Source organism: Emys orbicularis, chromosome 11, assembly GCF_028017835.1.
Source record: "Emys orbicularis isolate rEmyOrb1 chromosome 11, rEmyOrb1.hap1, whole genome shotgun sequence".
NCBI lineage: Eukaryota > Metazoa > Chordata > Testudines > Emydidae > Emys > Emys orbicularis.
The window spans coordinates 59,082,622-59,106,841 of NC_088693.1; the positions used below are offsets into that span (position 1 = coordinate 59,082,622).

Here is a 24,220-nt window from a genome sequence, read left to right on the forward strand (position 1 = left end):
TGTATTGCCCATTGCGTAAGGGAGCAGAGCGAAGTGATTGTATCCTCTTATGATACAAGCAAGTTGAAAAATGCTGCATCTCAGTGAAAGGCCCAAATAAGTACTCCTTACAACCTATGGGGAGTTCTCTTGTGCAAGAAATATTGATATCAATATTTGGCCCATGAAGGGAAACTCAAGTTTGAGTATTTCTCAGCTAAGATGAAATATACACAATAGATATGGCCCCCAAAACAAGAAAACCCACATTTGTAGCTATCAGAGGCATATTTTACAGTTTTCCCACCGGGCAGCTATATTTGGCTACAGCAAATAGTTGTGAAATAATTAAGTCATGCCGGAAATAAAGCTCAGGCACATTTCTGGAATGGTTAATTACTTTTGACAGCAGTGTCTCTTTAAAATTTCTGGCAGATCCCTTACTCCTTTTTCCATTAAACTAATGCATAGCTCTTGTTTACAGATAATCTGTTTTAATTGAGAATGGATGTGGGATTGGTCTGAAAGTAAGTGCTGTAAATGTTACCTAATTTTGAACTTGCCTTTTGCCTTATGATCACTGACCTCAGTATCCATGACACTAGGGTTGGGAAAGCTGCTGCCTGCTGGTAGCCAGCAGCTGAGTGGGAACTCTTGTGTAGCTATCAGATACCAGATGTTGGTGTCAATAGACAAAAATCAGTGACAGATTTCTGGGCCCTTTTACCTTCTAAAGTAGGAAGCCTACAGTTACTTTGAAAGAGAAGTTTCCATCAGCCAGATTCCTCTTTCTCACAAGGTTCACTTCATAGGTTAAAGGTGATGACTTGCAAAGGGAGTGGCTACTGTGAACACCCGCATACCTCAGGATTGTTCCAGGGTATGAGGCACTAAGCCAAACAAAGGACCTTTCAACTTGTGAGACCCACGAAGCCTGATTTTAGTAGATGCTAGTGGCGAAAGATAATCAGGAACCACTAAGGGACAGACACATCCCTTGCTCCTAGGCAGGCCATTAAAAAGAAGCAGCAAGCAAGACTCATCCAACCACATGGCCTACCAAGGTAGCTACTTGGGGGAGGAGAGAGCAGGGATTAGCACAGGGGAGGGCAAATTTTTTGGCCCGAGGGCCACATCTGTGGGGAGAAATTGTATGCAGGGCCATGAATGTAGGGCTGGGGCAGGGGGTTGGGGTGCAGGAGGGGTGCGTCAGGGGGCTCAGGGCAGGAGGAGTGCAGCAGGAACTCAGGGCAGGGGGTTGGGGGCTCAGGTACAGGAAGGGTGCAGCAGGGGGCTCAAGGCATGGGGTTGGAGTGCAGGAGGGGTTCAGGGTGCGGGCTCTGGCTCGGCGCCGCTTATGTCAAGCAGCTCCGGGGTGGCAGCGGCGCACAGCGGGGCTAAAGCAGGCTCCCTTCCTGCTGTGGCCCTCTGCCGCTCCCGGAAATGGCCAGCATGTTCGGCAGTGGTTCCTGGGGGTGGGGTTGGGCAGGCGGCTCTGCCACGTGCTCCCCTTGCCTGCAGGTACCACCCCCGAAGCTCCCATTGGCTGTGGTTCCCCATTCCTGGCCAATGGGAGCTGTAGGGGGTGGTGCCTGCAGGCGAGGGCAGTGCATGGAGCCCTCTGCCCCCCTCCTCCAGGGGCTGCAGGGACACTTCTGGGAGCGGCGCAGGGCCAGGGCAGGCAGGGAGCCTGCCTTAGCCCCACTGCGCTATGGGGCTGGCAATTCCACGGGCTGGACTGAAAGCCCTGACTGGCCGGATCCAGCCCGCAGGCTGTAGTTTGCCCTCCCCTGGATTAGCAGCTGGGACTCCGCCGATCTGCCCTAGCACTGGTCTGATCATGTATGCCACAGGTGTCACAGCCCAGAGTTTCCTCAACCCAGGATCATAATAAATTAGATGGCAAAGAACTACTAGAATATTTGGCCCATCTCCCTAGCAATGTAGCACTGTTCCCAAAAGCATAAAAGGGTCTATATATTACACACATTTAAAAAAGTATCCATCACCATAGTATCTGGGTACACCACATAATTTGGATGAAGAGGCACATTTCCTCAACAGCAGGATTCAGAACTTCTGCATCTATTGAGCCAACTACCTAGAACAAAGTAATACTGGCAGGAGACTAATTTCAAGGGAAATTCTAATACCTACCGTTAGTCACATGGGTGCAATTTTCAGAGCTTTCTAAACATGGCCAGATTTGAACTCGGATGAATTTCTACTGCGAACAAATGCCAGAGATGAAGTCCTGACATTCAGAAAATCCTGCCTCCATCTCCTGCAAGCTGCCTTGCAATATCAGTGATGCTACTGATCACTGATGTGGCAGAATGTAGAGGTAGAAGGTGAGCCAATCTTTCAGATTACCAAGACCTAGACAATTTAGCGCTTTATAGATTGCAAATTAGTACTAGGGCAGGGTGAATAATGAAAAGCCTTAACTGAAAAAATTAATGAATTGTTTGATGAATATTCAACCAGCTGTAATTATTCACTTCCAGGTGAAATTTAAGGTGTTAGGCAGGCAGCATATATGGCAGAGAACAGATACAATGTGCTTCCACTGACCTGCCCTTCTCAAAAGTTTGCTTTGTCAAACAACAAGTAAACTGGACAAGTCACTTGATTGCTATGCCTCAGTTTCCCCATCGATGCAATGCGGATAGTATACTTCCCTGACTTTGTAAACTGCTTTGAGATCTACTGATCAAAGATAATATTATGTTTTTTTATATATATTAAATTTTGGATTTACTCTACCCCGTTTTTGACATCGAAAGAGTAAATATTGAGATCTGTTCTTGAAGTTATTCCATGGCGCTATGGTATTGATGCCCACATGTTAAAGTTGCTAATGTAATAAAATATGCTTTCATTATTTGCACTGATCTACATTCAGTTAGATGTTGACTTCTACTTCCCTCCAGAGCAATTTCGTACTAGCTCCAGTACATGTGGTGTTAATATTGCTTATATGGGGACAGATCCAGACAGGACTTGGGGGGAGGGATAGCTCAGTGGTTTGAGCATTGGTCTGCTAAACCCAGGGTTGTGAGTTCAATCCTTGAGGGGGCCACTTAGGGATATGGGGCAAAATCAGTACTTGGTCCTGCTAGTGAAGGCAGGGGGCTGGACTCGATGACCTTCAAGGTCCCTTCCAGTTCTAGGAGATAGGATATCTCCATTAATTTATTTAATTTGAAATTACAATTTACAGTGCATGTGGAGTTCTGTGAAGCAGTCATCATACTCTTTCAGCTGATAATTTGGCCTTGTCTCCACACATCAGCCACAGTTAGTTCATGGTTCTTGCTTTAAAACATGCTGGCTGACATGTATAATAAAGTATGAAAATTAACTCATTGAAACACATGGCAAAATCATTCATCACAGGAATGAGATAGTAAAAAAGTTGTTTTAAAAAACAAATCCAAAGCAAGGGATAGTTGACCAGTCTATTACATTACATACAATAGCAATAAAAGCAGTTAGAAAATTAAACTGGATCTTTACTAGCAGAATAATTACTCATTCTACTGGGTAGAACCTGTCAATGTCACAGTGACTTCTGAAGACTTGGAAAAATGCATTTGTTGAACATTACAATTGTCCATTCAACAAAATTCTGTTAACAAAATTCACATGATCCTATTTTTATTAAGGAATAACTTTTCCCCTACACAAGTTTCCAATGTCAAATTTTTAGCTGGCAGGCAAAGAACTAAACAAACAGCTATCACAAGTTTAATTAGGGGCCCATTGGTACAAGCCAGCATCTTAAAGACATTTAAATTGGTTTACCTAGAATTAGGTCACAGCAACGACATCAAAAACAAATTTCACAGTTGCAGGTGAGAAATGCACCTATGCTGTACAATTTGTCTTTTTCAGCAGAGTGCAAAATTTCTTACCTGTAAATGCTGCAGTATACACCATGTTCCAATCATGTAGAATTGCCACAGGGAAGAATATTTGTGGGCTATTAGTAGCCTAAGTCACCTCACCGCCTTAGCTAATCTATGAAAATCCTCTCCTTTCTAATCCGCAGAAATCTAACCTTAGAACCAGGGTGTGGAGAGATCTTCTTAACCCTTTTCTTGCATAAAAATCATCTTTAACTTACATAGTTACTTGTTCCCACCAACTTTCCCAATGACCAACACACTTGGTTCTTAAGGTCTCTCTGCAGTACCAAGCCTGTAAATGCAGATGAAGAGAATATGTAATATTTTAGCCTTGATCTCCTATTACACTCAAGATGAAATCCTGTAACAAGAAAGAAATACCCAGATTTTAATTTATGAACAAAATGTGGTGACACTGAAGTAATAAAAGGGAGAGAAACCCTGCAGGTTAACTCATTTCTTGGTTAGCTACAGGAACATACAATCAAAGCTGACCCTTATTGCTTTCTTAATGCATCACAGACCACAGAGGTTGAAAAGAGGAATCTTGTCGGATACACATTTAATCCCAAGAATCTCATCAGCTGATAATTGAGCCATACATCAGAAGGATCAGAAATAATCCACTCAGACATTCAGTTGTTTCCACCAATCAGAGGATGAAATACATTCGCAACATCATTGAGTTGCATAAGGGGATTATAAACCTAAAGCAAGTTATTCAATTCTCAGACTTCACATCTGACAGTCGGCACTGTTAGAAGTAACTACATCTTTGCAGGTACAAAGTCCCTTTCATGAGCAAGAAATGGGGAAGGGGTCGGGGGAACCATTTACTGTCCTTAAATTAGTTGCATTTTAAGGTTAAATTTTGTTCTCCTACTTTCTTCCTCACACTTTAAAACATGAATTGGGGCTTTTAAAATGCTATGAACCAAAGGTCATGGTTAACTGTTTCTTCTGAAACTGACATGAAATTTGATCTTCCAGAAGAGAGACAGGAAAATACTGTTTGTAATGTGATCAGCTATTGTAGAAGAAAAACTGAACCCTGAATTTAGATCTTGGCAGGTAAGCAGCAGGAGAAAATTATTTCCGTTAATTTTAAATTGTATTTGCTCAAGTCAAATCTGCATGATATTTAGCATGATACACTGTTCCTTTTCAATAGCGGTTCTCCCATTGCATGTTTCAACTTGATATTTTCTGCGCACAGAAGTTCTAAAAATGACCTACATGGAAAGTCTACAGCTAGAACAATATTTTATATTGCTGCCTAACCTTTCTTCCTCAAATCGATCATGGGTCTACACAGTATTTGAAAATACTTACTTCTTCTCTTAGGACCAATGCAATTTTATTTTTCAATTGTCACTTATCCCTGACTCCCCCCAAAATATTCAGTATTACATACGGCTAACAAAACCACATTTTAAAGTTAACAATTTTGTTCTCAATGCATCAAGGGGCCGGACTTTTTTTCCTGTTGAATTCAGTGGCAAAGTTTCAATAGGACAATATCAGACCCATCAAACATACATAATAGCTTTTGGACTGAAAGGACAACTTTTCTCAGATACATCAAAAACTATGGCCTGGGAAGAAATCTTGCTACAATTCTACGAACTATGATTTCAAGGCTGAAACCTTTTGAGATCACTTAAATATTAATGTGATGGTCACATAAGTGTCTTGATAAATTAGAAGGAGCTATTAAAAATATCAGAAGATTGTTAAAATGCACACCCATTTCTCTATGAAGTAGTTCGCCATTTCTATACTGGCTAAAAAGGCTTGGATGACTTGTATCCAACACCTTCATCTTTTCTCATGTGCACATATACTAAATATATAGTCACACAAATATGGTAAAGATGTTTAAATAAGAACAGTATTTTTATTTGACTTCCCAAGAATGCACTTGTAGAGAAAAGAAAGTAATCCCTTTGGTAACTCCACAAGGCTAAAAACTAATTTTTGTCACCATAAGCCAACAGGATTCTGATTAGATGAGTCACTTGTAGGATTGGAACCTCTGGGGCCAATAAAAGTTTGACCCTCTTATACTTAAATATAAATTTTTTTTGGGTGGGAAGGGGATAAGGAGAAAGGAGAGGACAATTGGTTTATAAATGTTTTTACTAAAAAGACATGTATTTAGGATGATCAAAAACTCCCTGGGAATTTGTCAGTAACTATAAAATGGAGTAATACTTTCCTCCCTCGGAAGTATGTTGAAAGGATAAATATATAAGATTTGAAGTACTGTAAGATCCACTATTAAAAACGCCATAAGAGCCAAATATTAACTATTATTATAGTTTGAGTCTTTGCTACGTTTCAGAATTCTGCTCTCAAAAAATGAAATATCTTTCATTTTAAATAGATTTTTTTAAATGGTATCTTCTTCCTTTAAAAAAAAAAAAAAAAATCTATACCGAAACGTTCCATAAATCCCAGTAGTCATTATATGTTGACCTGTTCAACAGAACTACACCTCTACCCAGATATAACACGATCCAATATAACACGAATTTGGATATAACGCGGTAAAGCAGCACTCCGGGGGGGCGGGACTGTGCACTCCGGTAGATCAAAGCAAGTTCGATATAACGCGGTTTAACCTATAACGCAGTAAGATTTTTTGGCTCCCGAGGACAGCGTTATATCAGGGTAGAGGTGTCCCAAGTATCAGGGGGTAGCTGTGTTAGTCTGTATCCACAAAAACAACGAAGAGTCTGGTGGCACCTTAAAGGCTAACAGATTTATTTGGGCATAAGCTTTTGTGGGTAAAAAACCCACTTGCATCTGAAGTGGGTTTTTTACCCACGAAAGCTTATGCCCAAATAAATCTGTTAGTCTTTAAGGTGCCACCGGACTCCTCGTTGTTTTTGCCAGAATACCAGTTTCTTGGATTGACTAGTTCATCCATATGAAAAGCCCACTGTATTGCTGAACCTACAGTTCCCTCAGTGGGGCACATAGCCTGAATGCTCTGAAGTGCCTTTACTAGTACAAATAGGAGAGAGTGTTGTTGTATCTACACAAATATTTTACTTTATCAAGATTGAGATAACAGTTGAACAGAATTTGGCATTGAAGCTCAATTAATATTTCTAATTTTGATGTTGTACACATATTTGGCTTTATCGTGATATTCTTTATTTACACCTTGTTTGGTATTTTCCCAGAAAAATGTTCATACCCAAGAGGAGAAGAAACAAAAGCACAACATTTGCAAACAATATTGGTCTATGCTTAAATATTTTTATAAATAAGCTGTTAACCATAATCAAGAATGGGTGTATAAAAATAGGTTACCGTAAATGCTAAACAGCAAAAGTTTTGTCTATCTAGAAAAAGATTTATATCCAGCATTGCAAGTTCTATAGGCTGGTAGAATGGAGATTCAGGTATATCAATTGCACCCAGCTAGGGAACATTTGGATTTTGTTGTAGCACGCTCTTTTTCAGTGTGATCTTGGGTAAGCAGGTAAGCTGTTGATGAACAGACAGTATAAGATAGGCAGCTATATTGATAGCAAATAAAGGAGCAGCAGTATGATAAAGTTTTGAAATACAGAGAAGTAATACAGATATGTCTCGGAGAAAGGATTAGGGAGACAGTATGTACAGGAGTGTGAAACAGAATAGCCCTTTATAAACATTTTGAGCCAAATCCTGCCCTCTGATGCATGTATTTGGTTTTCCGTGACTTCTGCATAAAGAAAAGAAAAAGAGGAGTTTGGCCTTATTTAGAAAAGCATGACAACAAAATGGGGGGACTTTTCGTTGCATAGAAAGGTAAAGACAGGAGGTGATCAGTTTTTGTCACGTTTTCTAATTTCTTTGCAGACTTTAGTGGTTTAATGTCAGCTCTGCTTCCATATATTTAGTATAAATGTTTGGACTTCAAATCTGTCAAAAGATGGCAGATCAGTAGACCGCACTTCCTCTGCTGGTAAGGTTCTTACAAAGCGGTATAAAGTAACCTTCCCACATTTTCCACCTCCCCATTCCCAGCACTTATCTTGCTTTCAGCCATTAGATTGGGACCTCTCTAGGAAGTAAGAATAATCAAATAGTTACCATGGGGGGAGGGGGAAAAGATCTCTATATTGATGCCGAATGATATTAATTAAATTAATTTTATTTTGTTTAAGTCATTACAAACTTGTTTGCACCGTTGCTGAATATTGATATAGCTACAAGAGTGTTATAGCCAGAATACTTGGAAATGTAACAGTATACATCTATAGCTAATTATATTACAAAATGTTAAAGCTAATCAAAGAAATTCGAGATGGGTTCTGCTTTTATCTCCCAAGGACAAGCAAAGAAACCCTTTGACTAAATAGTGGGAGCCAGATCCAGGAAGTGCCAGAAGAGAAATAATTAGCAAGAGTTGGCCTACCATTTCTTGCTCCTCGAAACTAAATGTTTTTAAAACGAAGTAACTTAGCATCATCATCAGCGATCCCTTGATTCGAGGATGCTCTCTACTACGGATTTATATATGGGTCCTGAGAGGACTCAGGAGTCCGATCCTGGAACCACAGATCGGCCTGCAGTAGGTACAGGCATTTCCTGGTGGGCCAGCTGCCTGCTGGGAAAAAGATTTCTTTTTCCATCCTTCTCTCTCGCTCTCTTTTCAGCTTTGAGGACAAGGCCCTTCTCCTCAAAATGGGCCATTGCCTGATGGAGGATGTGGCACCATCGGGGGTCGGTTGGTGGCATGCTCCTCCCAGCTTGTGATGTCCACATCACAAGTTGTCTTGATACGCTTTCAGTGTGTCTTTGTAGCGTTTTCTCTGACCACCAGGGGATCTCTGACCATGGATGAGTTGAGAGTATAGGACTTGTTTTGGGAGGTGAGACTCTGGCCTCTGCACACAATGTCCAGCCCAGCAGAGTTGGTTCATGAGAATCATTGCTTCAATGCTGGAGACAATGGCTTCAGTGAGGTGCTGGCGTTAGTACAGCTATCTTCCCACTTGATGCAAAGAATCTTACGAAGGCATCGTTGTGGGTACCTCTCCAGACTCTTGAAGTGCTGTTGAAAGGTTTCACATCCATAAAGGAGTTTAGGAATAACAATAGTCTTCTAGACCTGGATCTTGGTGTCCTGCTGTAGGTCACGGTCCATGAAAACGCGTCGGAGTAATTTCCCAAAGGAAGCACTTGCGCACTGGATCCTGTGCTGGATCTTGCTGTCAATTTTTGCGTTTTCTGGAAAGGAAAATCTGCAGAGGACAGGTGCATTCATGGTGTCAGTTTTACAATTAGGAATAGGTTGTCAGTCAGCTTACAATAACTTGGCATGCAACAATTTAAAGCTAAACTTTTCAACCTCGCACCATTTAGGGACAATAGCATCACTGCCATTTGGGGGGGAGGAGGAGAAGAGACAGACAGACAGACACACACACAATGCCAGGTATTTCTCAACACTTTTCAAAATTCATTTTAAAAATACATTTTAATTTTAGGAAATATTAACTGTAGCCAAGTAAAACCCTGATTAATTTTCTATTGAAATCAACAGGCAGAAGATAAAACGGTTACTTACCTGTACTGTGACTTGTTCTTCAAGGTGTTATGCAGACGGGTATTCTATATAGGTGTGCACGCGCCCAGGCAAAGCTGGAGAATTTTGCCTACCAGTCTGGGCAGCATTTGCACCCTGTGGCCCTACTGCCTCCTCTGTCTATAAGAAGGCAGCACCACCCAGACCCCTCTCAGTTCCTTCACATCGAATGTTAAAAGTACAGACTCTGAAGCAGAGGGGACAGAGGATGGGTTGTGGAATAAGTGTCTGCATCACATTTCAAAGAACAGTTAGTAACCATTTTTTCTTCTTTGACTAGATGCAGCTGTGTGTTCCATGTAGGTGACTCACAAGCAATACTCGCAGGAGGTGAGTCTATTTAAACAAGGACTGCAGAATTGCCTTCCCAAAGTTTGCATCTGATCTGGATGCAGTAATAATGGCATAGTGCTTTGTAAACGTATACACAGAGGACCAAGTGGTAGCCCTGCAAATATCCAATACAGGAACCTCACTTAGAAAGCCACCGACATTGCCGGGGCCCTTGTGAAATGATCTTGCACCTTTTGAAGAGGCACAGTCTGAGCTACTTTGTATGCTGTCTTGATGCAGGGAATTATCCACCATATAACAGTCTGTGAAGAGAGCGCTTATCCCTTCATTCAGTCCGCGTATGAAACAGGCGGACGAGATGAACGGCAATGTTTAGTCCTATCCAGGTAAAAAACTAAATATTGCATGACATCCAATGTGTGAAGATGCTGCTCATCTGGGTTTGAATGCGGCTTAGGGAAAAAACACAGATATATAACTTGGTTCAGGTGAAACTGAGAAGCCACTTTAGATAAAAGCTTAGGGTGCAGAGCAACAGAGTTACTTTGTCTTTGGAAAATTGCATGTAAGGAAGCCCTGCCATCAAAGACTGCAACTCTCACACTTTCCTTGCACATGTTACCACCACAGGGAAAGCAATTTTCTGACACACAAGGGAGAAAGAAGTTGCCAGAGGCTCAAATGGAAGTTCCATAAGAGCCATTAAGACAGTATTAAGGACCCACAAAGGAACTGGTTCTTTAACCGGCAGGTGGATATGAGTGACGCCTTTCCAAGAACTTCACTGGCATGGAGTTTGAAAACCACTGACTTCCCATGGATGAATTGCTGCCAGATGCCAGCCAGAATTGCTGCCACATGCACTCTCAACAAACTAAGTGCAAGACCAGAAGACTAAAGGTATAGCAGGTACTCCAAGATATCCTGGATACAAACCAGCATCATTTGAACTCCTCAGGCTAACAATCATATCAAGAATTGCTTCCAAACAGGCCACTCAGGTGGAAAGCTTTCTACTATTAAGCAAGATTTGCCAGACGGCCTCCAAACATCATTCCTCCTCCTCATTTCAGCTTGAGAATGACTTGAGGGATGGTCAGAATTGGAAGAAAAGTTTACTAGAGTGCTGATTCCAGCTCAGGTGAAAGGCATCAGTTGGAGCCTGGACTGAAACCCCCTCGAGAGCAAAACAGACAGCATTTCTTATCGTCTCATGTGGCAATCATCAATATGCCCCAAACCGTCAAGATGGACTGCAGGATACTGGACTTCAGAGACCACTTGTGATTCAGGGAGAAATTTCTGTGAAGTGGTCTGAAAGGTAAAGGATTGGCCACAGGGGTAATGTTTTCCCTAGTGCAAAACTGCCAGACCCTGATCACCTCCTGACACAGCATGCTGCAGAGTGCTCCTGCATCTGTTCACATAATACATCGTGGTAGTACTGTTGGTAAGGATGTGCACTGCCTAGTCCCCAATGTAATCTTTCAGGGCGTTACAGGCACTGTATTTGGCACAAAGCTCCAGAAGGTTGATATGCAGAGAAGGTTCCTGTTCCAATCAAGGCCTTGAACTTTCAGCAATCCCAGATGCACTCCCCAAGAGACATTGGTGTCCAAAGTGCTGGTTGGTGGAGATTCAGTGAAGGGAACACCCTACCACCCATTGCCCTGAACCATCCAGCACTGTAAGGAGCTCAGGATTGGAAGGGCAAGTCAGACCAGTCTGTCCAAGGGATGACGGTTCGGATGACAGACCATCTTCAGCAACATTTGAAGAGGACGAAGGCACAACCTGACGTATTGGTTACCTGTGTGCAGGCAGTTATATGCGCGCTGTGGTCGAGGGTTGAAACTGAACTCCCAGACATAGACAGCAAATCCACGTGGAATTGGTCAGTCGGCAGAAATGCTCTCAAACTCAGTCTATAAGGGCCCCAGTGAACTTGATTCACTGAGTTGGAACCAATGTTGACTTCCCACTGTTTAGGACAAGACCTAGACAATCAAGTAAGCGTAGCATGAACTGAACATGAGAGAGAACTTCTTCTCTGGACTTGCCCCTCAGTAACTAATTGTTCAGATGTGGGAAGAAGATATGAATTGCCCTCTTACTAAGGTATGCTGCCATCACAATCGTGCATTTGGTAAAAACCCAGGGAACAGAAGACCGACCAAGAGGGAGCATGGTGTACTGATAGTGCCAGCCCGTCACGACAAACTGGAGAAATCTCCTGTGGCTCAGAATTGCTACGTGGAAATAAGTGTCCTGAAAGCCCAGGGCAGCAAAATAGTTGCTGTGATATAACATTGGGAGTATAGTTGCCAGGGTGACCATAGGGAATCTCACATATCTGATGTATTTGTTGGCAGAGGTCAAGGACAGGTCTCATTCCTCCCTGGGGCTTGGGAGACAGGCAATACCAGGAGTGGAATCCCGGTCCATGATTCTGCCGGGCAACATCCTCTAAGGCCCCGAAGCCAGTAGGGACTGAACCTGCTTGAGGAGCAGTGTCTTGTGAGAGGGGTACCTGAAGAGGTGGGGTGGGGAGGAGGAATGGAGAGGAAATATATGGTATAACCGGAATGCCGGTGCTTAGGACCAATCTGGGTATGGTAACTGAACCCCAAATACTATAAAAACAAGCCAGCCTGTCCATGAACGGGGGGAACGGAAATGGAAATGTCACCACTGGATCGCTGCCCAGGACACCCAAGTCAAAATGACCACTTGTCAGATGCCAGGGGAGGACCAGCCAGCTGGCTAAATCCAGAGCAAAGGGCCTTAGCCTCTGGGATCTATGTCCCTTCCTAGGGTAGTCCGGCTGCCTTACAGGAAAGGAGGACAGCCCGAAGAAATACTATGAGCAGTATTGCTGCGGACTGCTACAGTGCCATCTCTTTATAGTCAGAGCATAAACTCCAAAAGAACACAAAGTAACTCGTGAATCCTTAAAAAAAAAAAAAAAAAAAAAAAGAGTGGAGGGGCTCATCAAAAGGTAAGTCCTCACTGGCCTGCTGCTCATTGGGCACAATGCCTGAATTCCACAGCTGAGACACCCTCCTCATGGTCACAGCTGGTGCCATAATCCTGGCCCAGGCATCTGCCACATCCAGAGCTGACTAAGAAAAAGTCTTGGCTACAATACACCCTTCTACAATGAACGCCTTAAAAACTCTTCTCTGGAGGTTTCTGGCAACTCGTCTGCAAACTTAGACATAAGACCGTAAGAATGGCCCTACTGGGTCAGATAAAAGGTCCATCTAGCCCAGTATCCGGTCTTCTGATAGTGACCAGTGTCAGGTGCCCCAGAGGGAATGAACAGAACAGGTAATCATCAAGTGATCCACCCCTGTCGCTCATTCCCAGCTTCTGGAAAAGAGGCTAGGAATACCATTCCTGAACATTCTGGCTAACAGCCATTGATGGACCTATCTTAGATGAATTTATCTAGCTCTTTTTTGAACCCTGTTATGGTCTTGGCCTTCACAACATCCTCTGGCAAAGAGTTCCACAGGTTGACTGTGCGTTGTGTGAAGAAATATTTTCTTTTATTTGTTTTAAACCTGCTGCCTATTAATTTTGTTTGGTGACCCCTAGTTCTTGTGTTATGAGAAGGAGTAAACAACACTTCCTTATCTACTTTCTCTACACCAGTCATGATTTTATAGACCTCAATCTTATCTCCCCTTAGCCGTCTCTTTTCCAAGCTGAAAAGTCCCAGTCTTATTAATCTCTCCTCATACGGAAGCTGCTCCATACCCCTAATCATTTTTGTTGCCCTTTTCTGAACCTTTTCCAATTTCAATATCTTTTTTTTGAGATGGGGCGACCACATCTGCACACAGTATTCAGGATGTGGGCATATCATGGATTTGTATAGAGGCAACATGATATTTTCAGTCCTATTTTCTATCCCCCTCATAATTGTTCCCAGCATTCTGAATAATTTGACTGCTTTTCTGACTACTTCTGCACATTGAGTGGATGTTTTCGGAGAACTATCCACAATGATTCCAAGATCTTTTTCTTGAGTGCTAACAGCTAATTTAGACCATCATTTTTATATGTATAGTTAGGATTATGCTTTCCAATGTGCATTACTTTGCATTTATCAACATTAAAATTTCATCTGCCATTTTGTTGCACAGTCACCCAGTTTTGAGAGATCCTTTTGTAGCTCTGGCCATGGCCATCTTGTGGCTGTCTTTTGTAGCATTGGTCATGGCCGTCCAATGAACAAAGTCGTATTTAGAGAGCAATGCCTACTGGTTCACCATGCAGATCTGCCTAGAAGAGGTGTAAATCTTTCTTCACATCAAGTCCATCCACTTGGACTCTTTGTCTTTAGGTGTAGCTTTCTACCTTCCCTGTAATTTGCTGCAGTTACTATAAGAGTCTTAGGGGCCAAATGGAAGTTGAAACCCTCAAAACCCTGCATGGGGACTGTGATGGGGCACTCACCTCTTGAGGCAGCCTGGGTGTGGGTGTGGTACTGCAACTTTTCCCACTCCTGGTGCCCCCAGTAGGTTGCTGACCTCACTAGGCGCGTCTTCAGTGGCTCAGACCTCTGACCAAGTCACACAGTGAAAAATAGACCCCTTCCAGGGCAGGAAAAAGTTCAAACTGTCTGCCCTTCTTAGGGTCTTCAACCTTGTCTCTAGGCCTTTTAAATCCAGTCCTTTGCTCAGTCTTGAAAAGTGCCTTTTCCCCTTCTCAAAGCTTGGGTGACTTTGTCAGTGGCCAGGGGGAGGGACACTCGGGCCTGCCCACTACTTCGGGTTCCAACCCAAGCACTCTATAAATAGCAACCATATACTGCTCCAATTGGTAGCTGCTGCAGTCCCTGGGCCTCTTCCCTCCTGGTCCATTTACCTTCACCCATTACCTTAGAGTTAAAGTTCTCAGGTCCTCTCTCTCCCAGGTCCAGTAAATGCAACCAGTCCACCTCCTTTGGGCAGAGAGGAACCTTTTTCGGCCCTCTGATCTCACCCAGGAACTGACCTGCTAAGGCCCTGCAGCTCCTTTTAGCTGAGCCTGCTGGGCTCTGATTGGCTGCTTTCATGAGTCCTCTCCAGGCAGGACTGGATGAACCACCTTCAATGCTCTTTCCTGGGGTGGGGTGTAGTAGAACTACAGGGCCTCCAGCAGGAAGCCACAAAAGGTCAGGCACACCCTGTCACAGGGACAGGTACCGCTTCTCTGCATGCTTTGCCATGGGAGGCAATGAAGCAGAAACATTCTAGATGGCTTTTGCAGGATCCAAAAGATCCTTATTTATCAGGAGGGCTACTCTCTCTGGAGCTAATGATGGGAGAATATCTAACAGCTTATGCATATTCTCCTGCAGAAAATTCAGCCTGAATGCCTAAGGTGCTGGCCATATGCCTAAGGAGGTACTGATATGCCTTAAAGTCCTCAGGCATTGAGGGAGAGCCCAGCACAATAGAGTCATCCAGAGAGGACAAAGAAGCAGTTTGCTGCGTCAATGATGGGTCCTGTTCTTGAACCCCAGGATCCATTCGGGATAATCCTGGAAGCCCAGAGGGAACAGGCTCAGCAGTTGCTTGTAACGGATTTGGGAAAGGGAACCCCCAATGGGACTGGCGATCTCACTGTGGAGTGGGTCTAAGAATGGGACCTCAAAGATCTAGGAGCTTCCAAGGAGGCTACTGGGCAAACAGATATGGCTTTGGTGGCCAGTAGGCACCAGGCCAAACACCCTTGTCCTGACTGTGGGAACGAAGTCATTCTCAGTATCAATGATGATACGAGGACAGTCTCTTATCAAGGCAATAAAGGGGAATACGACCCTGACCTGGATCTCAAGGAGTCCCAGGGATTCTAAGAGACAATGGGGGAACCAGCCCTGACGGGGCAAGCAAACAATCGGACTCATCCAGACCCCAACACAGGGGCAGCATCAGTGCCAATGAGGGAATATAGAATCGGCACTGGCAGAACCAAGTAAGATATACTCCCATCCAGTATTAGGAGGCGGCACTGGCACAGAGGCCAAGGGCAGTACCAAACTTGATAACGGGATCAGCTGCCAGGGCAATAACAGAGCTGAAGGGCACACCAGCATTGAGGGAGCCTTTAGGGCTTGACACAGCATCAGCCTGGATTCCAGTCTGGGAACAGGACAGTGAGAGCTGTAGTGCCAACAAACCCAGCAGCTCTGCAATGCATCCAGAAGGTGCCAAGGGCACAACAGAGGTTGAAGCAGTAGAAGCTATAACACCAGAAAATTTTCCGGTGACTGTGCTTGGAGCGCGCATACACCTACACTGGAATGGACATGTGTAAGCACTCAAAGAAGAAAACTCCTGAACTAGGGGAAAGTCAGGCACAGCAGGTCTGATGCTGCTCAATATGCCACCAGCATCAGAACAGTAGGCACTGGTGCAGACGTGATCAGTACTGGATTCAGACGCCCCATCGCCAGAACTGGTGTTGACAGTATGGGCTCTACCTGATCTTAGCATGGTACCACAGAGCAGTTAGACAGACCTACTCCATCCCACATGCCAGAAGAAGTATGGTACCAGTCAGTATTCCTTTTAGAAGATGAGGAAGCATCTCCCCAAGCCCTGGAGTTGTTCCAATTAGTCTGATGGGACCTCTTCCTCATTGCACCAGAGGAGGGAGAATAACTACTACTCCTATTAGGGGGAACACCAGAGTCCAAAAGTGGAGGGGCATCACTTCCAGTTCCAAAGGTGACCACTGATCAGATGAGGACCTCAGTGCTGAAGTGGATCTCATGGCCTGCTCCAGAAAGTGCTGCTTCAACCATAAGTCTCTCGCCCCTGGGTCCTCTTTTTGAATGAATGATTTACAGACAGAGCACCACTCCTTAATGTATCTCTTACCAGCGCACAACAAGCACCGTGCGTGGTAATCATTATTGAGGATGCTTCCCCCTATGATGGACAATGCTTGAACCCTGGTGAGGGTACCACACAGAGCAGCCAACTACTCTAACACTAAACTAAACCTAATGTACTACTATTATCTAGAGAAAAAACTCTCAGAAAACGGAGATCAAAAACATGAGGTGAAAACACCCCACAGATCTCTGACTCTAGTTGCCAGGAGAGGGGCTAGGTTCACAGGGTGCGAGAGCCACTCCTACGGGTACTGCTCAGCAAAGTTCTCCAGCTTTGGTGCTATGGGCATGCGCACAACCAAATGGAACACAGCTGAATCTACTCAAAGAAGAAATGGTTGTAAAGTACTCTAAAGAAAAAAAAAAGCCAAAACAAAAATCCATACACTGCAGTCTTCCTCCCCAAAAGCTCCTGTCCCTTAAGAGGTTTTTGAAATTCAGTAGGAAACAGGTTACTTAATTAAAATAACTATTTTTGATCTATTAACAAATATTTTCTCTCTGTAAGTACAGCTTGGATAACAATCATTTGTATTAAAGAGACACCTTTTAAAAGAAGATATTGGTGGGACTCTAGAGATAGTTCCTCTATCCTCTCTGAGCAGTTAGGTGTTATGTTAAATGAGATTTTAAATAGACTCTTGCTGAACCTTTTAATTTTCTTTTCTCCAACCATCCACAAAAACAGTCTCAAAGACAAATACTCTTTACTTTATTATGAAAAGTGCTACATTACAGTCACTGCTCCCAACAGCATTTCAATGAACAGTTTTGTTTCTATTTTTTAAAGGGTCAACACACAAGCCATGATTCTGATTTCCAAAACCGATTTAGCCTTTGCTATGCTAATTCAAGATAAGTTGAGAACATTTCATATATCTCCCACTTTTCTGTCAGACATGGTAAAGAACAGCACCCATTGTATCCAAATGTTCACTGGCATTATTTGTATAAATCAAGATAAATGTAAACCACAAGAGAACACGCACACACACAAAAACCCAAACACTGAGATTAAGTTTTTGTTTTACAATACCTTTGAGAATATAATAGTGAGTTTTCCCTTGCCAAGTAAGTACAGCATAATGGAGGGAGTCAAAATCTCAATCCAAATCTAGTGTCACTTAGTTTAAAACATGTTCTCATTCTCCTGCAGCATGGACTTCACAAGAAAACCGTTCCAAAAACAGCCTGCACGTTGTTCATCCTTGGGACTTAGAATGCAAGGCTAGGAACAATGAAACTAATAGCTCTGCAAAAACTTATAAAGTACCCAATTCAGCAATGAAATTCAAACCTGCTAGTGCTTTTTGTTTATGAAGTTAATTAAATAAAAAGGATATGTTCTTACCACTATGGACGTAAAGGAGCCCATGTCAATTTGATGATTTCCATAACAGGAACTAAGGGCTGCTTTCAGCAATCCTGCTACAAATGATTCAATCAGAACCCTTCCAGACAGATATTCTGTAAACTGCCTATTATAAATACTAACATAGCAACTTTTCTTTTTCCCTTTTTCAGACAAACATAATTAGCAGCTTAATTCAGGAAGACACAGAGCGGTTCTATGATGCAATGTAATCCTTTTAAAGGAATCTGTGGTCAGTGCAGGTAGATTCAGGAAAGCCAGAAACCCATTGTCTAAGAAGCCATATGCCCAGACTACTCTTTGAATATGAACTCCAAGTCGATGTCTTGCCTTTTAAAAACACTGCTAATTTGGGAAGAATAAACAATCCCTCCTTTAGACCGGCAAATAAGTCTCTCTTCTTGGAAACTGTTGGACAGGCCAAGTTTAAGTATTACTTTTCTGCCTCTGTCATTTCCTCTAGTTGGCCTCAGTACTTGGTTTTTTCAATCCTTATATGCGGTTCAGAAGCAATATCCACATATCTCTGTTGTAAGTGCCATTCTAGGGAAGAACATGGATGTTGCTGACGCTCCACTCAGTAGATACTCATCTACTTAGGTTGCAGAGGTGATCTAGGTGAGCTTTTCATGTTGAATCTGATAGTAACAAGCCTGAATTGAAACAAAATTCAGTTTAACTTAAAAATACTACTTTCCATGATTTCCCCCCCAGTCAACCTACAAAATGTGCTACATCTATGGATTTATTCCCCCCCCCCGGAAGTTAGACTTTCTGTGATCAGTTGTGCAGTGACAACATTCACTGTGCAGCAATCTTGTGAGATGTCATGAAGTATCAGGGGGAAGGTCTGAGCTTTTAAGTTCAAATAGTGTTTAGCTCCTCATGGAGTGCGAGGATGGTTTGGGACTCCAGATCCTCCGGTTCAGTTCCAAGTTGTCACAGATGTCCTGTGTAACTACATGCAAAAACCCCATGGCAGCAAGTCTCAGAGCCTTGGTCAACTGACTCAGGCTCACACTGCAGAGCTAAAAATAGCAGTGTAGACTTGTGGGCTCCAGCTGGAGCCTGGGAGAGGGAGGAGGGGCTTGCAGCCCCAGCCCAAAAGTCTACACTGCTATTTTTAGCCCCGCAACATGAGCCTAACTTAGTTGACCTGGGCTCTGAGACTCACTGCCAGAGGTCTTTTTTTTTTTTTTTTGGCTGTGTAGATAATCTTTCAAGTAGATGTTTTTGAAGTACTCAGACATTACAATTAAAGGTCCTAGGAGTAGCTAGAAAAAAGCCCTAGCTGAGACAGCCATTCAGTTCTAAATAACTGTTTCATATATTGTTTAGATGGGTAGCAACTGGAAACTTTGGGAAAATACTCATACCAATGGCAAAAACCCCCAGTTACCTACCTTTTCGTCACTGTTATTCTTCGAGATGTGTTGCTCATGTCCATTCCATTCTATGTGTGGGCATGCCCCTGTGCATGGTTGTTGGAGATTTTTGCCTTAACGGTATCTGTAGGGTCGGCTGCGGCGCCCCTTGAGTGCTGCGCTCATATGTCGGTACATCAGGTGCCGCCGGCCCTACGCCCTCTCAGTTCCTTCTTGCCCACAACTTCAACAGAGGGGCAGGAGGGCGGGTAATGGAATGGACATGAGCAACATGCTCCAGACCTTTCAACAACCGGGTTATCATATCATGAGCAAAGACCGACCTGCCTTGGAACGGAGGGTGGAAGGCCGCAATAGCGGCCGGATGGACCCTGATCGATGACAGGAACAAACCTTGAAGTTTGAAGCGCAGAAGATAATCCAGGACCTCCTGCAGCGAGGCCTGCTCGGCCCAGATATGCCATTCCGAGGCCCAGCACATGAACCTTTTCCATTTGGCTAAGAAAGCCACTCTAGTGGAGTGTTTCCTGCTACCCAACAAGACCTGCTGAACACGGACCGGGCATTCCCATTCGTCCGCGTTTAGCCATGCAGTCAAGTGTAGCGCCGCCAGGTTCAGGTGCAGAAAGCTGCCGTGGTTCTGGGACAGCAGATCTGGCCAGAGGAGCAGCTGCAGCGGGGTGGCTACCAAAAGGTTCGGCAGCATGCTGAACCAGTGCTAGCGAGGCCACGCAGGGGCTATTAGGATAACCTTCGCCCTGTCCTGCTTGATCTTCACAAGGACCCTGTGAATCAACGACACTGGCCAGAAGGCATACATTAGAGCCCCTGACCATGGGATGAGAAACATCTGACAGGGACCCCCTGTCCATCCCTCAGATCGAGCTAAACACATGGCATTTCTTGTTCTGCGTGGACGCGAACAGGTCCACCCGGGGAGTCCCCCACCTCTGGAAGATTATACTGACCGCCTCTGAATGGAGTGACAACTCGTGGCGATACAAAAAGATCCTGTTGAGGTGATCTGCTAATATGTTCCTGGTCCTGGGCAGGTGCGCGGCTACCAGACGAATAGCATGCGGCACACAAAAGTCCCAAAAGGCAGAGAGCTTCTTGGCAAAGGGCCGACGATCTGGCTCTGCCCAGCCTGTTGACGTAGTACATTGCGGTGGTATTGTCCATCAAGATCTGCTCTACCTTGCGCCCTTCTGGTGGGGTAAGAAAGCCTAGCAGGCTAGGTGCGCCACTCTGAGCTCCTTGACATTGATATGGAGGGCCAAATTATCCCGCAACCAACGGCCCTGGGTGCTGAGCTTGCCCAGGTGGGCTCCCTAGACCAGGTCTGAAGCAATGGAGACCAGGGTCAGTGACAGGGCCAGCGCCGCGAAGGGAACTCCCTGCAACACCAACCGGGGGTCCCCAACCACCAATCCAGGGATGACCGGATGTGATCAGACTGACTACCTGGTCTAGGTCATGCCTGTTGGGGATGCCAGCCACGCTTGCAGAGTCCGGAGATGGAGCCGGGCATGACTGACCACATGTACATGCGGCCCAACAACCGCAGGCAGGTGTGAGCCATGGTGAGCGGGTGGTTCTTCACATGGGAGATCAAGTCCAACGTGCCCCAAAACGTGGATCCAGGCAGCTGACTGAGGCATAGCTCTCAAGCACACCTTCAAAATGAGCACTTCTGACCCCCAGGATGCTTTGCCGGGCTGGGCTTTGTGGGTGACTGGAAGGAGGAGGAGGGACAGCAACTAAAGCTAGTCTCTCTACCCCTTCTCCTTGCAGACTGCTGTTGAGGCTGCCAAAGCCTTGACAGCAGGGGAGACCAGAACTGCTTCTTTGCGGACTGTGGCGTAGGTATACCCAGCGAGTGAAGGGTGGCCCGAGTGTCCTTCCACCCATGCAGCCTCGCATCCGTCTGCTTTGCAAAAAGAGTCCAATCCCATCGAATGGGAAGTCCTGGATCGCTGCACCTCCTGACCACTGCCCTAGCCACTGAGTCCTACATGTCCTGTACAGTGTTCCCTCTAAATTTTTCCCACCAATGTGTGGAATGAATTTAGTTCTGTGCACTAATATGGAGGTGGTGTGTGACACATCACCTCCATATTGGTGCACAGAACTAAATTCATGTGGTAGGTGGGGGAGCAGAGGGTTGAGGTGCGGGGGGGGGGGGGTGAGGGCTCCAGCTGGGGATGTGGGCTCTGGGGTGGGGCCAGGGATGAGGAGTTTGGGGTGCAGGCTGCCCTAGGGCTGCGACAGGGAGAGAGGACTCCCCGCCCCCCCCATATCTCTCTCCCCACAGCAGCACCTGGGCTAGGGGAGGGGATCACCTCTCCCCACCGCGGCAGGTCCGTGCCGGGGCTGGGTTGGGGCTGTGCGAGAGGAATCTCTCCCTGCCGCAGTCCTGAGCGCCTGCGCAGCACTTAATAGGCTGCTGCGCAGCTTAGAGGGAACTTAGGTCCTGTGCCATTTGAAGAGAACACCTCCCTGCTGTGGTACGCTCCTCCACCACTGGGTGCGGAATTCCTGGGCCAAATCTTGGGGGAGGGACTCCTTAAACTTACAGAGGGAGTCCCATAAGTTAAAATTATACCTGCCCAAGAGAGCCTGGTGGTTCGCTTACCCAGAATTGCAGGCTAGCTGTCGAATAGTTTCCCCCCCAAAAGGTCCAGTCTTTTGACCTCCTTATTGTTAGGAGTTGAACTGGTGTGCCCCTGCTCGTCCTCCTTGTTGGCCGCAGAAACAAACCAGCGAGTTCGGACGCAGGTGGGTATATAGGTACTCGAACCCTTTGGCCAGAACGAAGTACTTCTTTTCGGGCCTTTTGGAAGTGGGAGAGATGGATGATGGGGTTTGCCAAAGGGCCCGCGGGATTTTCAGGACCCCATCATGCACTGGAAGTGCAACACGGGCAGGGGTAGAGGCCGAGAGCACATTAAACAAGGCGTCTGCCTACTCAGCCATCTCCTCCACTTCTAGGCCCAAGTTCTCGGCCACCTGTCGAAGCAGGGCCTGGTGTTCTTTAAAATCATTTGGTGGGCTGGCCCTCGAGGGTCCCACGACCACCCATGGTCACTCCATCCAGAGGAGGATTACTGTACCACCAGGGGTGACCCTGGGGCATCATCCCCAGTGGGGGAAGGGGGTTTTGGGGTGGGCATTGTCTCCCCTACCCCTACCGAGCCCCCTGCCGTCAACTGTTGCTCCGAGGTGGCGGTAGATGAGCGGTGCGAAGGGTGCATTGGCATCACCAGCATGCCCCATGCACTCCAATATCGCCACTGCGCTGGCCACTGGCCATGCTGCCAAGGTGGCGCCGTAGAAGTCGACGCAGCCTCTGGTGCCCAATCACGCCGGTGGAGTCTCGACGAGGGGCTAAACTGCCCTTCGGTGCTGGAGGAATTCCTTTCCGGTGACCACGGCGGGGCTGTCGGCACCTCTGTTTGTCTGCTGGCCACCGCCAGAAACCAGTGCTTGGGATTGGGAGGACCGTTGCTGGTGTTGGCAGGGACTGGTGCCGGGGCAACCGGTATCACGACAGAGAGTGCTCCCATGGAGTGGGTGACTGAGATCTGCGCTGAGAGGAAGACCAGCAGGAGGGCAAATGTCACCGATGATGCAGTGACTGGTGTCTCCCGCTAGGCGATCTGTGTTGAGATGGTGGGGACTGCGAAAGCGGTGCCAGAGATCAAGGGCAAGCCCTAGAGCATCTGGGCTGTGATGTTGGAGATCTGCAGCGCGGAGACAGAGTGTGCATTGGCTCAGGGGATCGGCGGCCCTCAACTGCCCTCTGGGGGGGGGTCTTGATGGCTGGCTTGCCCTAGGGAGCCTTTGCCGATTTCTGTGGCACACGCGGGGCCAGCGGCGCGGGTGGAGGCCTCTCCTCTTGCGGCACCGGGGGAGCTTGGGAAGGCATCTATGTCACCACAAGTTTAGGTCCCCAACCTCTCCCGGAAGTCGGTGGTTAATCCTTTAAGGAGCGAAGGTACCCGACTGGGGAGGCACATCCACATGACTCCGGAGTGGCTGGGTGGCCCAAACTGAGTCCTTTGCCCAATGCCCCATGGCCTTTCTTGCTCAGTGCTGGGGAGCCGTGCTTCATCTGGGTTTTTTTGGGCACCGGTGCCGGGGAGTGGTGCAGGGTGGAGCCCAGTGCCGGGGGTGCACTGCGCATCGAGGCCAAGGTACCAGGGGTCAAGTCTGGCCAGGACGGCTCAGAAGCCGGTCGGAGGGCAGCCTCCATGAGGAGAGCCCTCAAACGAATATCACGCTCTTTCTGGGTCCTGGGTTCAAAGTTTTTGCAAATATGACACTTATCCTTCACATGCGATTCCCCCAAGCACTTGGGGCAGCAGCTGTGGGGGTCACTTACAGGCATAGGCCTGTTAAAAGTCCGTGCAGGGCTTAAACCCTGGGGACCAGGGCATGCCCCACCTCGGGCAAAGACCCCGATTGGACTCTAACTTCTAACTACACTTAACAAATACTTAACACTAACTATTATAAACAACATTTACAAGGCACTAAGACTCGAAGTCAGAAGAGGAGAAACCGCTAGCCCTTGCTATGCAAGGAAAGGCGCTCCAACTAACCACCATGGGCAGTAAGAAGGAACTGAGAGGGTGTAGGGCCGGCGGCGCCTGATATACACCGATGTATGGAGCGCGGCACTCAAGGGGGTGCCATAACTGACCCTACGGATACCGCGAAGGCAAAAATCTTCGATGACCGCGCACGTGAACGCGCCGACACCTAGAATGGAATTGACATGAGCAATACATCTTGAAG

The 24,220-nt window shown here is 45.9% G+C and overlaps 2 protein-coding genes across 5 annotated transcripts in view; both read right to left on the minus strand.

The window, feature by feature from the left end:
* Positions 1-16,052, minus strand: part of MPP4 (MAGUK p55 scaffold protein 4) — a 52,753-nt gene extending 36,701 nt beyond the window's left edge. Inside the window, exon 1 of the mRNA XM_065412988.1 lies at positions 15,800-16,052. Within this exon, the coding sequence (XP_065269060.1) occupies positions 15,800-16,052 (253 nt within the window). The remainder of the gene's footprint in view (positions 1-15,799) is intronic.
* Positions 16,053-17,976: 1,924 nt separating this feature from the next.
* Positions 17,977-24,220, minus strand: part of ALS2 (alsin Rho guanine nucleotide exchange factor ALS2) — a 60,224-nt gene continuing 53,980 nt past the window's right edge. For all 4 annotated transcript variants that reach the window (XM_065413181.1, XM_065413180.1, XM_065413178.1 and 1 more), the window contains one exon: positions 17,977-18,688. In XM_065413181.1, the coding sequence (XP_065269253.1) occupies positions 18,650-18,688 (39 nt within the window). In that variant the 3' untranslated portion in view covers positions 17,977-18,649. The remainder of the gene's footprint in view (positions 18,689-24,220) is intronic.